General features: G+C 50.1%; 1 protein-coding gene across 6 annotated transcripts in view; it reads left to right on the top strand.

Moving 5' to 3' along the window:
• Nucleotides 1–12,443, top strand: part of SLC6A1 (solute carrier family 6 member 1) — a 44,272-nt gene extending 31,829 nt beyond the window's left edge. For 5 of the 6 annotated variants that reach the window (XM_057706535.1, XM_057706531.1, XM_057706532.1 and 2 more), the window contains 9 exons: nt 1,456–1,590; nt 1,825–1,928; nt 2,180–2,304; nt 3,481–3,593; nt 3,949–4,080; nt 5,532–5,634; nt 6,712–6,812; nt 7,668–7,835; nt 10,094–12,443. In XM_057706535.1, the coding sequence (XP_057562518.1) occupies nt 1,456–1,590; nt 1,825–1,928; nt 2,180–2,304; nt 3,481–3,593; nt 3,949–4,080; nt 5,532–5,634; nt 6,712–6,812; nt 7,668–7,835; nt 10,094–10,198 (1,086 nt within the window). In that variant the 3' untranslated portion in view covers nt 10,199–12,443. Of the gene's footprint in view, nt 1–1,455; nt 1,591–1,824; nt 1,929–2,179; nt 2,305–3,480; nt 3,594–3,948; nt 4,081–5,531; nt 5,635–6,711; nt 6,813–7,667; nt 7,836–10,093 lie in introns of those variants that run through there. The other variant, XM_057706536.1, reaches the window with a different exon arrangement.
• Nucleotides 12,444–13,969: the final 1,526 nt, after the last annotated feature.

Here is a 13,969-nt window from a genome sequence, read left to right as displayed (position 1 = left end):
ATTGACCCAATGTCACACAGCTTGTAGGTGACACAGATGGTTTTAAATCCCCTGTTTATAATTCCAAGTACAGTGGTTTTTGTGCTGGATCGTGGCTGCCTTTCCTAACCCTGAAGAGTCTCAGAGTCAAGTCAAGGAGATGAGATTCACCCAGAGAACAATTCATGCTGACTGGGAAGCAGGGGCACATCAGACTTGGAGTTACAAAAGCCATTGAACTTGAAAATTGCTCTTTCACACTAGTGAGCAAAGAAATGCCATTTCAGACAGTGACATCAGTCTCTTGATTATCAATTAAAAATAATTTGTAAGATGATTATCCTCAGTGCTGGCCCCTTTGTGGGAAAGGCATTCTCTGTAGTGCTGGATGAAGTTCAATTTCTGGGAGGTAATTAGGCAATGTGGATCAAAAAGCCTTTGAGAAGTTTATTCCTTGTTAGTCACTAATTCCACTTCTAAGAATTTTTTTTGAGAATAGTGTGATAATATTGTAGACCAAGTTTTAGCTACAGGGTATCCAGTGTAGTATCATTGAGAGCCACGTGAAATTGGAAGTAACCTAAATGGATAACAGTAGGGGAAATTTTAAAAAGGATGATGGGACCTCCTGAGGGACTATTTTGTATAATTAAAAAATCAGTGTGGCTTCCTAGGTGGCGCAGTGGTTAAGAATCCGCCTGCCAATGCAGAGGTCACGGGTTCGATCCCAGCTCCAGGAAGATCCCACATGTCACGGAGCAACTAAGCCCGTGTGCCAAAAAAAAAAAAAAAAAAAAAAAAAAAAAAAAAAAAAAAAATCAGTGTTATGAGACAATACAACAGCGTTCAGTAGACAAAACAAGAAACAAAGCTGTCTGTACTGTGTGTTTTTTAACTTTAAACACATTAAATGAGAAAGCAGGTATATAATTTGAGCCTCATTTGTAAGAAAATGCAATCATATATGCAAAGGAAAGTCTGAAAAGAGGACATTAAAATATTAACATCTATGAAAACTTGTGTATTTGTCAGGCACTTACTGAGTGTTTACTATATACCATGGACTGTTCTAGGCACTAGGAAAACAGAGAAGTGAACATGACAAGCCCTGTCCCTCATGTAACTTGTATTCTATGCGCTGTTGAAAGGACCTTTAATTTGTGTGTGCATTCTTGTATAATTTAAAAATTTCCTTGTCACCACATGTATTACTTGAATACTTTAAATAAAAATTAAAAAATAGGAGGGGTAGGGAAAGGGGAAAAAACGGGTGCTGAGCTGGTTGATTCAGACACCAAGGAGCAGCTTCAGAAAAGTGGCCAAGCAGAGGAGGTTAGGAATCCAGGAAGGCTTCCTGGAGGGAGACAGCTGGAACCAAACCCAGAGGCACAACAGGTAGGGATGTAGGTAAAATGGAGGAGGGGAAAGCGTGGGTGCACTGGAAGGGGCGTGACCCTTCGCCCCCTTTCCTCCCAGGTGGTCTACTTCTCCGCCACGTATCCCTACATCATGCTGATCATCCTGTTCTTCCGCGGAGTGACGCTCCCCGGGGCCAAGGAGGGCATCCTCTTCTACATCACGCCCAACTTCCGCAAGCTGTCGGACTCTGAGGTGAGTGACCTCCCGGCCTGGTCCTGGAGGGCCCCCTCTGGGTTAAGAGCACACCTGAGTCCTGAGCCACCGTTTACCAGCTTTAGGATAAGTGACAGCGCCTCTCTGAGCCCCTCATGTAAACTGGGGTTGCTGCCTGGTAGAGCTGGTTAGCACGTGTAAGAGGCCCTGGGGTGCTCCAGGTTATCATTATAATTTTGAATTTTTTTTTTTTTTGAATCATTTTGCCTATAGGTGTGGCTGGATGCGGCTACCCAGATCTTCTTCTCCTATGGGCTGGGCCTGGGCTCCCTGATAGCTCTCGGGAGCTACAACTCTTTCCACAACAATGTCTACAGGTGCTTCCCCGCGGCCACCCCATCGAGGCCACGCCCCATCGAGGCCACGCCCCTGGTCGGTGAACTCCACCCATCTCTAAGCCAAAACCATCCGGCCACTCCTTCCGGTTCCGCCCCTTCCCTGGGGGTGGGCGTGCCGGTAGCTCGGCCCCCAGGCACCCTTCTCCGCCTGGGCCCTCGATAGCCACTGCCCACTAGCGCACCCTCCCGCCAGCCCCACCGCTCCTGACGCCGCCCCTCCCTCTCTGCAGGGACTCCATCATCGTCTGCTGCATCAATTCCTGCACCAGCATGTTTGCCGGATTTGTTATCTTCTCCATCGTGGGTTTCATGGCCCATGTCACCAAGAGGTCCATTGCTGATGTGGCGGCCTCAGGTCAGCACGGCACCGGGGAGGGCTGCGGGGAGGGGCTAACCACGCAGGCTTTGGCTCTTCATCGCCACCGCCGCCACCATCCCCATCACCACCGTGGCTTGCTGGCATCGAGTGTCCCTACCTACTGGCAGTGCCCTGAGCGTTTACGTGGACTGTGTCCCTGAACCCTTCCCAACACTATGGGTCGGCGCCCTTGTTATCCCCCTCTCACAGGTGAGGATACGGAGACTCACCAAGGTCACCTGCCCAAGTTCATGGAGCTCAAAGGTGGTGGAACTGAAGTTGACCCCAGACCTGACTGGTTGCAAAGCCGGGCCTTACTGGCACTTCCAGCATGATCCTGGACTTCTGGGGCGAGCAGACCCACTCTTGCCCCCTGGGATATCAACTTGGGTCCAACCCAGACATGCTCACCACCGTGACTCAAAGCACCCCCCTCGGGGGTGAGGGACCTCTGAGGCTCAGGGGGGCAAAGTGACTTGTCCCTTCCCTGTCGCGGAGGGCTAGGCCGGTCATGCAGAAAGGAACATTCTCCACCAAGGTCCTAATCCTCCCGGCACGGGCAGCCCACCATCTGATTTCTCCGGAACTTCCCAGCCACCCCCCTTTCCAGAGCCAGACCCCACAGAGGTTACAATCTCATTTCCCTCTTCCAAGGTTTTCCCTCATCTCTTGAATACCCACCCCCACCCCCGACACTCAAACACAGTGTCCCAAACTCCTCAAGCCTTCTACCCTGTGCTCCCATCACAGCAGAGGGTTCCAGTGTCCCGCGCCCAGGCCAGACCCCCGGCATCATCCTGGACCCTTCCTTTATCATCTCTCACCTTCCCTCGCAGACCAACCAAAACCAGGACCTGCCCATTCTGCCTCCTGAGTATCTCTCCGGCTGGCCCCCTCTCTGTGCCTGCTCTGTCCCCACCACTGGCCAGGCCACTGCAGTCCCTCATCTCATGTCACTGGTCCCCTTGCCTCTGAACCCAACTCTGTAGCCTCTTGCCTCCTCCCCCAACCCTCCTCCCATTGTTTCCTTGTGTGGAAAAGGAGGCTGACAACACACAGTGAAATGGTTACTCTGAAGATGAGGTTAAATAAAGCTTAGGAAGTGGGTGTGCTGGGGATGCCATAGGTGCTCAGTGCCTTGCATTTTTTCCTTTCCTGCCCTTCCTGCCACAGGCCCCGGGCTGGCGTTCCTGGCGTATCCGGAGGCGGTGACCCAGCTACCCATCTCTCCCCTCTGGGCCATCCTCTTCTTCTCCATGCTGCTTATGCTGGGCATTGACAGCCAGGTGAGGACGCCCTTCCTGGCACCTTGAGGAGTCCCCAGCCAGCCTCACTGGTCCAGCACCAAGCAGGGAGAGGAGAGGAGAGAGCCCATTGTCCTAGGTCCCCAAGAAGATGGCCAAGAGTTTCAGACCCCTAGAGAGACCCCACATGAGACTTCAGGGATCAGCTCAGCCATCTTCCCCATTTTCCAGGTGGGGAAACTGAAGCCCAGAGGGAAGGGACTCTCCTGAGGTCACAGAGGGAGACAGAGGCAGAGTCAGGCCTGGAACCCAGGAACCCTGCTGTCCCCAGAGGGTCAGGCTTTGGGTGGGTGGGGGCTGGGGCTGCCTGGAGTGGCTGACCCCTGCCCCCCCGCAGTTCTGCACGGTGGAGGGCTTCATCACCGCCCTGGTGGACGAGTACCCCCGGCTGCTCCGCAACCGCAGGGAGCTCTTCATCGCCGCCGTCTGCATCGTCTCCTACCTGATCGGCCTGTCTAACATCACCCAGGTGAGCGCAAGAGCACCTGGCACACCTCTGCCGCCACCCACCTGGGGCCCCTCCCAGGCCTTCTGTGCCCCAGCCTTGTCCCCTCCCACCTTTCGTGTGTTCTCTGAGCACCATCTCTGTGCCAGGTCCTGAGTGATGACTCAGACGGGGTCCCTGCCCTCAAGGGGTCCCGGGCTGGTGGGAGATGCAGACACTGAGCCGGAAATAGGATATAGCCCCCAGCCCCACACGGGGCCCCAGGGCTGCTTCCTGGAGGAGGGGACGCAGGGCTGAGCTTGGAAGACTCACAGAAGAAACTGGAGAGTCAGGTTGGAGTTGAGCCTTTGAAGCGGACGCTGCCTCTTCCTCTCATTCCCACTTTTCTTTTTCTATCCAGAGTAATAAGCAATGCTGTCATCATTCAAGGGCTTCCCAGTCTAGGTGCAAGACAGACACACAGCTGAGGAATTACACGATAAACATAAATGACCCTGAAGCCAAGAGCTCAGCCCTGTGGGTCTGATTTATGATCCACAAAACCATCCCTGGATCCAAATACAGTTAACCCCCAGGTTTATTGTTCCTTTACTCCTTCATTCTTTTTTTTTGTTTGTTTGTTTTTTATTTATTATTTTTTGGGGGTACATCAAGTTCTTTACTCCTTCATTCTTTATAGTTGTTTAACACCTACTGTGGGCCTAGCACGACACTGGAGATTCAGCAGTTAATGTGGCAGACACAGTATCTGCTCTCTTAGAGCTTACATTTTGGTGGACAAGATTGACATGCAAATTAGGTCATTAAATGCCCTGAAGAACAGATGATAGTGGGACAGAGAATGACCAACAGGGGTGGGAAGCACGATGACTTGGACAGAGTAGTCAGGGTAGTCCCTCTGAGGAAGTGACAGTTGAGCTGAAACTCACATGGTGAGGAATAGCCAGCCAGGGGAAGATCTAGCGAAGGAAGGAAAGCACAGCAGATGCAAAGGCCCTGGGGTGGGAATGGGCTTGGTGAGCTTGAGGGACAGAAAAAAGGCCAGTGTGGCGGTGACAAAGAGAGTGCAGGGGTAGGTAGTGGGTGCAGAACCAGATCATGCAGGACCTTCCAAGGCGGGCATTTGGGTTTTATTTTATTTTATTATCTCTTTACTTTTTTATGTGTTACATTATGGTCTTATTTAGGCTGTAGAAGAGCTTATTGTGAACAGGGGGCTCAGGTGACCAGCTCCTCAGCCTTCCCAGAAATGGGGTGTTTCCCTCCGCCACCTGGGCATTTTCTTCCCAATCCCCAAAGGTGCGTGCCCACATCCTAGCAGGGCCGCAAGCCCTCTGTGCTTCCTCTGATCTACTCTCAAGCCTTCTAGTTGCAGTGTGGCCTAATCCCAACCTACATAGCCTGTGTTGACTGTGAATTGAATGCACTGGTCCCCAGGGGAAGTGGACCCTTTCTCACCTCTTTTCTTCTTGCAGGGGGGCATTTATGTCTTCAAACTCTTTGATTACTACTCTGCCAGTGGCATGAGCCTGCTGTTCCTCGTGTTCTTTGAATGTGTGTCCATTTCCTGGTTTTATGGTAAGCACCAACCCCTCCCCGCTCATTCATTCATTCATTCATCCATCCCTTTCTTCAGTCATCATTCAGCAAATACAACTTGAACACCCAGCCCTTCCCATACATTAATTTTTTTGGTCCTCACAGCAACTCAAGGAAGTTGGCGCAGAACGTCCCATGTTCAGAAGATACCATAAGAAGAAGAGTTAAATGAACTCATTTAAAATGGGAGCCAACATTTCTTCATAAGTTTTGGGATAAAAGATTTGTTTGAGATTTTATCAAGAAAAAAACAGACTGCAAAAAAAGTTCTGAAGTTAAATATTTTTTTAAAGCTAGGCTATAATTAAAAGTATGCACTATCTTAGAACAAAGAATGTAGAACGTGATGATTTTTGTTTATTTTGTGGCCTAAGTTTCCAGACCCAACTGCGTGATAGTGAAAAGGCTGTCCTTCTGGGCACTTTGGTTGTCACAGCAAAATGCTGTTTTTGGAAGAAGTGTTCTCCAGGGTCCCTCTGGGTCCTTGGTATTCAGTGTATCTTGTTTGTAGTCCTGCTACCTCACCCTCCTCATCCTTTTCCCTTCTCACTGTCAGTGACTTTGCTGATAATCTGAGCAGCACCCAGCATCCCTCTCATGAACTTCAGAACATCTGCAGGGTTCTTTTTGCAAGATTGGCAGTTCTCCTTTGGACTCTCTCACCAGTCCCTTATGCATAAGATCAGGAGGAAAAACTGCCCTTACCCAGCAAAGCTTTGAAGGAATGGCTGGGAGAGATGTTGAGTGGGAGGGACAGTGAGAGTGATGGATGCTTTTTGTAAGTACATCCTTTTGTTGGTGGATGTTTTCACATTCGGGTGACTTGCTTTCCCATATAACCCGTTTGCTGGGGGATTTGGTTATTGAATACTTAGCTGACGAGGATGCCCCCCTACCCTGGAGCATTAGCCCTATGTTACAGATGAGGAAACTGAGGCTCAGCAAGGTTAGGTGACTTGGCCGTGGTCACACTGTGAGAAAACAGCAGGTCAGGGCCTTGAGTCTGCAGCCCCCACAGCTCGCTCATCCCTCCTGCTCTCTCTCCAACTGTCACAGGTGTCAACCGATTCTATGACAATATCCAAGAGATGGTCGGCTCCAGGCCCTGTATCTGGTGGAAGCTCTGCTGGTCCTTCTTCACCCCCATCATTGTGGCGGTAAGGGCAGGGCCAGACCGGACCCTGGGGTGACTCAGGTCCTGAGGAAACTTCTGGAGCCAAAGGCAGGTGGAAGAAGCCCCCAGACCTCTATTCCCTAGTACTACTATTCTCTCATTTGTGCTGAGCATCTACTCTGTTCCCGGCACGGTACCAGACATGCTGCAGCATCCCCACAGACCCCAGCACAGTCGGCATTATTGCCCCCACTCGCTGCTGCAGGACCAGGACTCACCAGCCAGCATCACCCAGTGGGCTGGGGCTGCACTCAAACCAGATTCTAAAGCCAAACCAGTCGCACAGGGAGGCCTCTCGTTCTCTCCTACAGAGAGAAGCCGAGGCAGGAGCAAGCCTGGGAGGGGCTGCCCAGCTCCTTGCAGTGGGGCTGGGCCAGTGCACGTGTTATGTCCTGCACAGGGACACCCAGCCAATGGCAGACTGGGGGCGACCTCCCACCCTTGTCCTGCTTGACAAACTGGTTAACTTGGAGGAAGGGGTGCCTTTTGCTGTTGGTCCTCCCAGAGGAGCCACTGTTGGACCTTCCAGAGAGGGTACCTTTTTCATATTGGCTCTCCCAGAAGGGATGCCCTTTTCTATTGGTTGTCACAGAGAAGAAGGCACCTTTCTCTCTTGGTCCTCCCAGAGACGGTGGCTTCTTCTATTATACACAAAGGCACCTTATGTCCTAGCCATGGCCTTGGGTGCAGGATTCCCAAGATGCTGGGCCCTTGTGAGGGTCAGCCCCAGGGCAGGGGTGGAGGGCAGTGGACCTATCAGCTGCAGAGTCTAGGGAGGGGCCTTGGCAGTCCCGTCTGGGTGACTGCCTGCCCCCTCTGCTTTCCTGCCCCTCCCCAGGGTGTGTTCATTTTCAGTGCTGTGCAGATGACCCCTCTCACCATGGGAAGCTACGTTTTCCCCAAGTGGGGCCAGGGCGTGGGCTGGCTCATGGCCCTGTCTTCCATGGTCCTCATCCCTGGGTACATGGCCTACATGTTCCTCACCTTAAAGGGCTCTCTGAAGCAGGTAAGTCCCTTCTTCACCCTTCGTGTCACTGGGCCCCTTCCCCACTGTGTTGGGTACCACCCCTACCCTTGTGGAGCACAGTCTAGTTGGGGAGACAGACAAGTCGATAGCCAATGACAGTCAAGTGACAGAGGTCACGATTGGGATGACCCAGGTAGATGGGTTAGCCCTGCCTGGGTTGGGGAGGGTTAGAGAAGGCTTCTGAAAGAGGGGACAGCAAAGAACAGGTCTAAGGACAAGCCAGACTTAAAAGTAGAAGCAGAAAAAAAAAAAAAGATGCAAATTAACCTATTTACAAAACAGAAATAGACCTACAGACATAGAAAACAAACTTACGGTTACCAAAGGGGGATAAATTAGGAGGTTGGGATTAACATATACACACTACTGTATATAAAATAAATAACAAGGACCTACTATATAGCACAGGGAACTATACTCAATATTTTGTAATAACCTATAGAGGAAAAGAATCTGAAAAAGAATACACACACACATATATATAACTGAGTCACTGTGCTGTACAGGTGAAACTAGCACAAAAGCAACATTACTTCAATAAAAAAAGAAAAAAGAAAAAAAAATAATAAAAGTAGAAGCAGAGAGAATGTTCCTGGAAGGAGATGGGAAGTGTGTGCAAAGGCCCAGGGGTATAAACTGAGCAGTGTGGCTGGGGGGTAGAGAGGGGAGGGGTGCAGGGAGGTGATAAGAGATGAGGCTGGGAATGTAAGAAAGGTTGGACCAGATCCTGAAAGAGTTTGAAAATCAGGACAAGAACTTGGACTTTATCCTGAGGGCAATGGTCAGCCATTGAGGTTTCAGAGCAGATGAAGGGCGGGATCAGATGTGTTAAGAGCGTGACTCTAGCCCTCATGTAAGGCACACTGCCCCAAGCAGGGGCCCACTGGCACATGCGAGGTCCACACCAGCACTTCATTAAATTATCTTGAATTCTTGAGTGAAACAAGGCAGTGCTGGAGGTCCAGGTGCTGAGACATTGATGGAGTAAGTAAAGGCTGGGGATATCACTGAGGAGGGGTGGAGCTGGTAGCACCTGGATCAGTGCCTCTAAACCTTATTTCCCACCAAGATGTACCTGCTAGACCCACTCAGAGCCAGAAGGAGGGACATAAGGTCTGCGGCACAGGGAAGATGGGTGGTGGGTTTACGCAGCCCCTGGAGTTGCTGGGGCCCTGAGTGGGGAAACCACTTCCCCGTCCCTTGCAGTCAAGTATTAGCAGAGCCAGGGCCTTACAGCCTTTTCTTCCAACTCTAGGTTCAACACTTTTGTTTATGATAATTTGCTGCTGAATCTCAAAATGTAGTCAGGTCTTAGAGTGGCAGAGAGGCAGAGGGGGTGCATTTGTGGAAGAGAGCACGGCCTGTGCAAAGGCCCAGCGGTGGGAAAGGAGAAGGCTCGTCTGAGGACAGTGAACGGTTAGGGCAGGACGGCAGGGGGTGTGTGCAGAGAAGCGGGGAGTGGTACACCGATTCAGCAGATGTGCACTGCACACCTGCTCTGTGCCAGACACTGTCGGCAGCACTGGGGACACAGCCATGAGCAAGAGTCCCCCCCTCACGGACCTTACATGCTAGGAAGGGAAGGTCAACAATTAACAAAAAATAAAATCACATTTGATGGGGGTGAGGAATATGGAGAAAGGGGGTGTAGGGGGTGCTGGGCAAGGCCTCGCTGAGGAGATGACACTGAGCCACGACCTAAGGAGACAGAGACTGAGCTCTGTCACTGTCTGAAAGGAAGGATGTGCCAGGCAGAGGGTACGGCAAGTGCAAAGGCCCTGGGGCAGGTGCTTGCTTGGTGCTAGTGAGGAGGCCAGTGTGGCTGCAGTGGAGTAAATGAGGGGGGTGGGGAGAACATTGAGGTCTGTGGTGGCGGGGACCAGATCCTATGGGGTTTTGTAGGACTTTGGTGAAATAGGAGCTGTTGTTGGGTCACGAGGAGCAGAGGGACATGATCTGACTTCAGTTTTCCCATAAGCCCTGCAGCGGGGATCTCGAGAATAGAATGAAGGGATGAGGGGCAGGAATGGAAGTGGAGGGCCGGGGGTATTTACTGCAATGACCCAGTGAGAGGAGGTGGGCGTGGCCCCGGGGAGCATCGAGGAGGGTGCGCAGGAGGGGGTCAGTGCCTGGGAGTACCTTGCAGGCAGAACAGACAGGAGAGACTTGAAAAGAGGGTGGGCCAATGAGAGGCCACCCTCCTCCCATCCCAGCCTGAGTCCTCCCATTGTCCACAGCGCATCCAGGTCATGGTCCGGCCCAGCGAAGACATTGTCCGCCCTGAGAATGGTCCGGAGCAGCCCCAGGCCAGCGGCTCAGCCAGCAAAGAGGCCTACATCTAGGGGTGCGGGGCGGCTCGCCCACCCACACTCTCACCCCCACCCTGGCTGCACACGACCACCACTTGATGTCTGAAGATACCGTCTATCTCAACCTACCTCGAGTGGCGAGTCCAGACACCATCACCACGCAAAGAGAGGGAGGTGGGGACAGTCACACCCCCAGGGATCCCGCCGTGGGTGAAGAAGATGCCCGATGGCTCCGGCGCCCGTGGGCTGGTGACCTTTTTAATCTGGGCCCCGTCAGCATCAAGCAGTCGGCCTGTGTGACCGCTGTGATAGATCATTTTTATCGTGCCAGCGAGTGTGACGCGGCCAGGTCGCACACTCCTGGCTTTTAGTTGTATTCCTGACTGTTCTCTTACTGCCGAAACCCATGACTGTTATCTCGGACTTGGCAGGAGTTCGGTTCAGTCGGAACGCTGCTCTGTGCACATGAAAAGGGCATTTTGTATAATGGGCATTTCCAGGGAGAGCTCGCTATTGAGAGCAGGGAGCCAGCAGGGCTCTTTCATTTTTTGGTTTTTTCCTTCCCTAGGCAGCTTGACAACAACCTCCCCCAGCCCCCAGCTCCCGTCAGTACTCCCAGAGCTGCTTTCTCAAGCAATCCACCCAGTGTCCTGTTTCCCTGCCACTCGGCTGAATGGGCATCTCTGCACTAAGCTGTCCTGCCCCCCACTCCTCACCAGGCCATTCTGATTGTGCCTGGCCCAACAGCCATCATTCCAGATGGGCCCTGCTCCTCGGAAAAATGCCACAAGCACAGTTGATTTGTTTATCACCATTCTGGGGACCTCAGATCCCGCTGGGGAAATTCCCTAATCAGGAGCCCCGGTTTCTCTTAGGCTACCCGGCTTTGCAGAGCACAGAACAGTTGTAGAGGAAATCCAGGTGAGGCTCTGTCCTTGAGGCAGAGTGGATCCAGTGATCTTTCTGTCTCCTTAAACCATCTCCTTCACTGCAGTCCCAGTCAAGGCTGTTGCCCTCTCCCCTTCTCCGAAATTCCCTAGTGGGAATCTCCTCACTGCCATTAAAATCTACCAACCCAGTAACCGAGGAGCTAGACCCTCCCCCAAGTCTTCCGAGATTAAAGCTGCTTCATCGGAAGGAAGTAGCGTTTGTTGCTTTCCAGGACTGGGCTCCGCGGTGGTGGTGGCAAGTCGGGTGAAGACAGTTACTTGCAGGCTCCAGCAACTCAGCGCTTCTCATCTGCCAGGAACATGGGTTCCCATGTAGCAAATTGTACGTTGTGCCCCGTACTCCTTAGCTAGTTAACTCACGAGCTGTGTGTTACGACTAATCCTTAATAACTATGCTAAATAACTGTGACTGTGGGTTTTTTTAATGTCATCCTCATCCAGAAGTGACCAGCATACCAGTTCTTGCAATAAGGTATTACCCTCAGAATATTAAGCACATTCTTGTAGAGAAAAAACAAGAAGTCTGTGTACACATATGTACATTCATCCTCACGTGTGGTACATAGGGTCTCATTTGATATCGTATAGGAAACCTAAGAGCTTTTCCTGAAGTCATCTGTAAAATAGTCTCATTTACTAAGGCATCCCAAATGCCAACTGGTGAATCCAGGATCAACATACATATGTATTGTTAAATTATAGGGTTTAGAACAAAAGGAACCCTTCGTTGTGTCTTATGGTCCCATCCCCCACTCTTTGTGTGCATTCCTTTAGAATAAGGGCAGGAAGACTTCTGACTTTCTCTTTGTTCTTCATGCTGAAACTAAGAACAAGTCTTTTGAAGACAAATGCAGCGTATTTAATGTTTGTAATCAAATCTAAGTGAGATGTTTGGCAAGAAATCCCTTAACTGATTTCCATCCAAACCTACTTATATAGCACAATATTACGTGTCGTACAATTACTGTGAGAACTGTGAATATGTGTAACTTTTTTTAGTGTTTGCCCTGGGGAGGGAAAGATATTGTATTATCATATATGCTTTTTTTTTTTGCAATAAGGATTTATTCTCAGAACACCAAGTAAATCTATCTCTATATTAAAAAAATATATGTAATATATACATATTCAAACTATATACAGAGCCTGTTTTAAAAAAAATTACAGTATTATTTAGTAAAATTATCTGTTCTATGGACCAAATGTAAAATATTTATAAATGAAGATGCATTTTAAATGTCTATAAATGGTGTTATAACTAGAGCACGGGCGTTATGTACGTTTCTAAGAATATAGAGGAAAAATAATAAAGGTTCTATGATATACAATGTCAGACCTTCTGTTCTTTGGGGTGGGGGCACAATAGCCTCTTTCATCAAAACAACAACAGATACACACAAAACTTTTTTCCCCAACAGAGAGAGATTTGGGCTCAAAATCTAGGGATGTGGAGCTGGACTTCCTCCAAAATCTTGGAATGAATGGATAGAAAATGATTCTGAGCTACATAAGGTAGGTGCTTTCACTGTCCTAAGAAACTTTAAGGCGGTCAACTAAATAAAGGTCTAAAACTAGGATGATGGGAGCAAATTTAGTTAACAACAACACTCATTCATTCCCTCATGGTTCATTCCTCAAAGTATCTAATTTAAAAATCTTATTTAAAATTTGAATTCTGCAGAGAAGTTGTAAGAATTGTTCAACAATCACCGAGTTTCACCAGCTTTTGACATGTTGCCACTTTAAGTCTGTCTGTCCATCAAGGTTCAGTCTGGGAAGCAGAGCCATTATGAGTATTATGGAATAAGGGCTTTATTATAGGAACAAGCTTTATACAGTTGTGGGAGAAGATAGGAAGCATGGGTCTGGAAGAGAGAGTTGGGAGATCAGAGGAAAGTCCCTAGCCAGGTGAGCAGAAGGAGCAGCAGCGGGCCTGGTACATATCAATGCTTAGATCAGGCCGTTCTGAGGACCGGCTTTCTGAGCCCCCAAGATAGCGCCAGCAGATTACTCCCCTCTCCGTCCTGGCAAACCATCCTGTTCATGATCTCGTAGAACCTCCTCCGGGACAGACCTCAGGCTCACTGAGCTGTTGTGGGGCTGCTTGGGGGAGCTGCCCCGTGGGCAGTGGGCAGGGTGGGTAGTAACCAAAAAAATGATGATAATGGATCCACTGTGGCTGCACTAAGCAGGGGGCCCTGCACCAATGCCTCCTGGGCATTTTCTCATGACTGTCAGGACATCCCCATGACACATAGGTGTTCTCCTGCTCGTGCCCTGGCCTCGCCCCCGCTCTTGTTCCCTTCCCGTTTCCATTTCTGAGCACACCAGCTCCCCGTGTGCCTTCATTCTGATATCCACCACCTCCTGTCTGTGCCACAAACATGGGTATTACCTTTAATAATGGGAAATACATAATAAACTGTATTTAAAGAAAAAACAACACAAAGCCACGTGGGCTTGCCAGTGCACAGGAGGACAATTTCCTGACAAGAACATCTCATCATGACGTGCATACAATTAAGGATGGTGCATATTTTGCTCTTGAAGGAAAGTCTTCTCATGCTAAAGGAAAGTGCTAATGGGGACGTGGAGAGGGGAGCCCAGCCATGATGGTGATGATAACATCATAACACCGACTAAGGAGAAATCAGGGGCTTGGGAGGCGTGCTCGCTGGGGGTGTCACCTGATGTTTTCAAGGGGATTTGTTGGTGTTTTCCTTGAGGTTTGGGTCAGTTCAGGGTTGAAAGAAGCAGACACCAAGACAATTAGAAGTGCAAGAGATTTGAGGGGAGGGGTAAGTGTCTTTAAATGGTACACGTGAGAAAGGACAAGGGCTGGCAGGGAGACACT

Source organism: Hippopotamus amphibius, chromosome 13 (assembly GCF_030028045.1).
Source record: "Hippopotamus amphibius kiboko isolate mHipAmp2 chromosome 13, mHipAmp2.hap2, whole genome shotgun sequence".
In the NCBI taxonomy this organism is placed as follows: domain Eukaryota; kingdom Metazoa; phylum Chordata; class Mammalia; order Artiodactyla; family Hippopotamidae; genus Hippopotamus; species Hippopotamus amphibius.
This window is presented reverse-complemented; position numbering and strand designations above follow the sequence as displayed.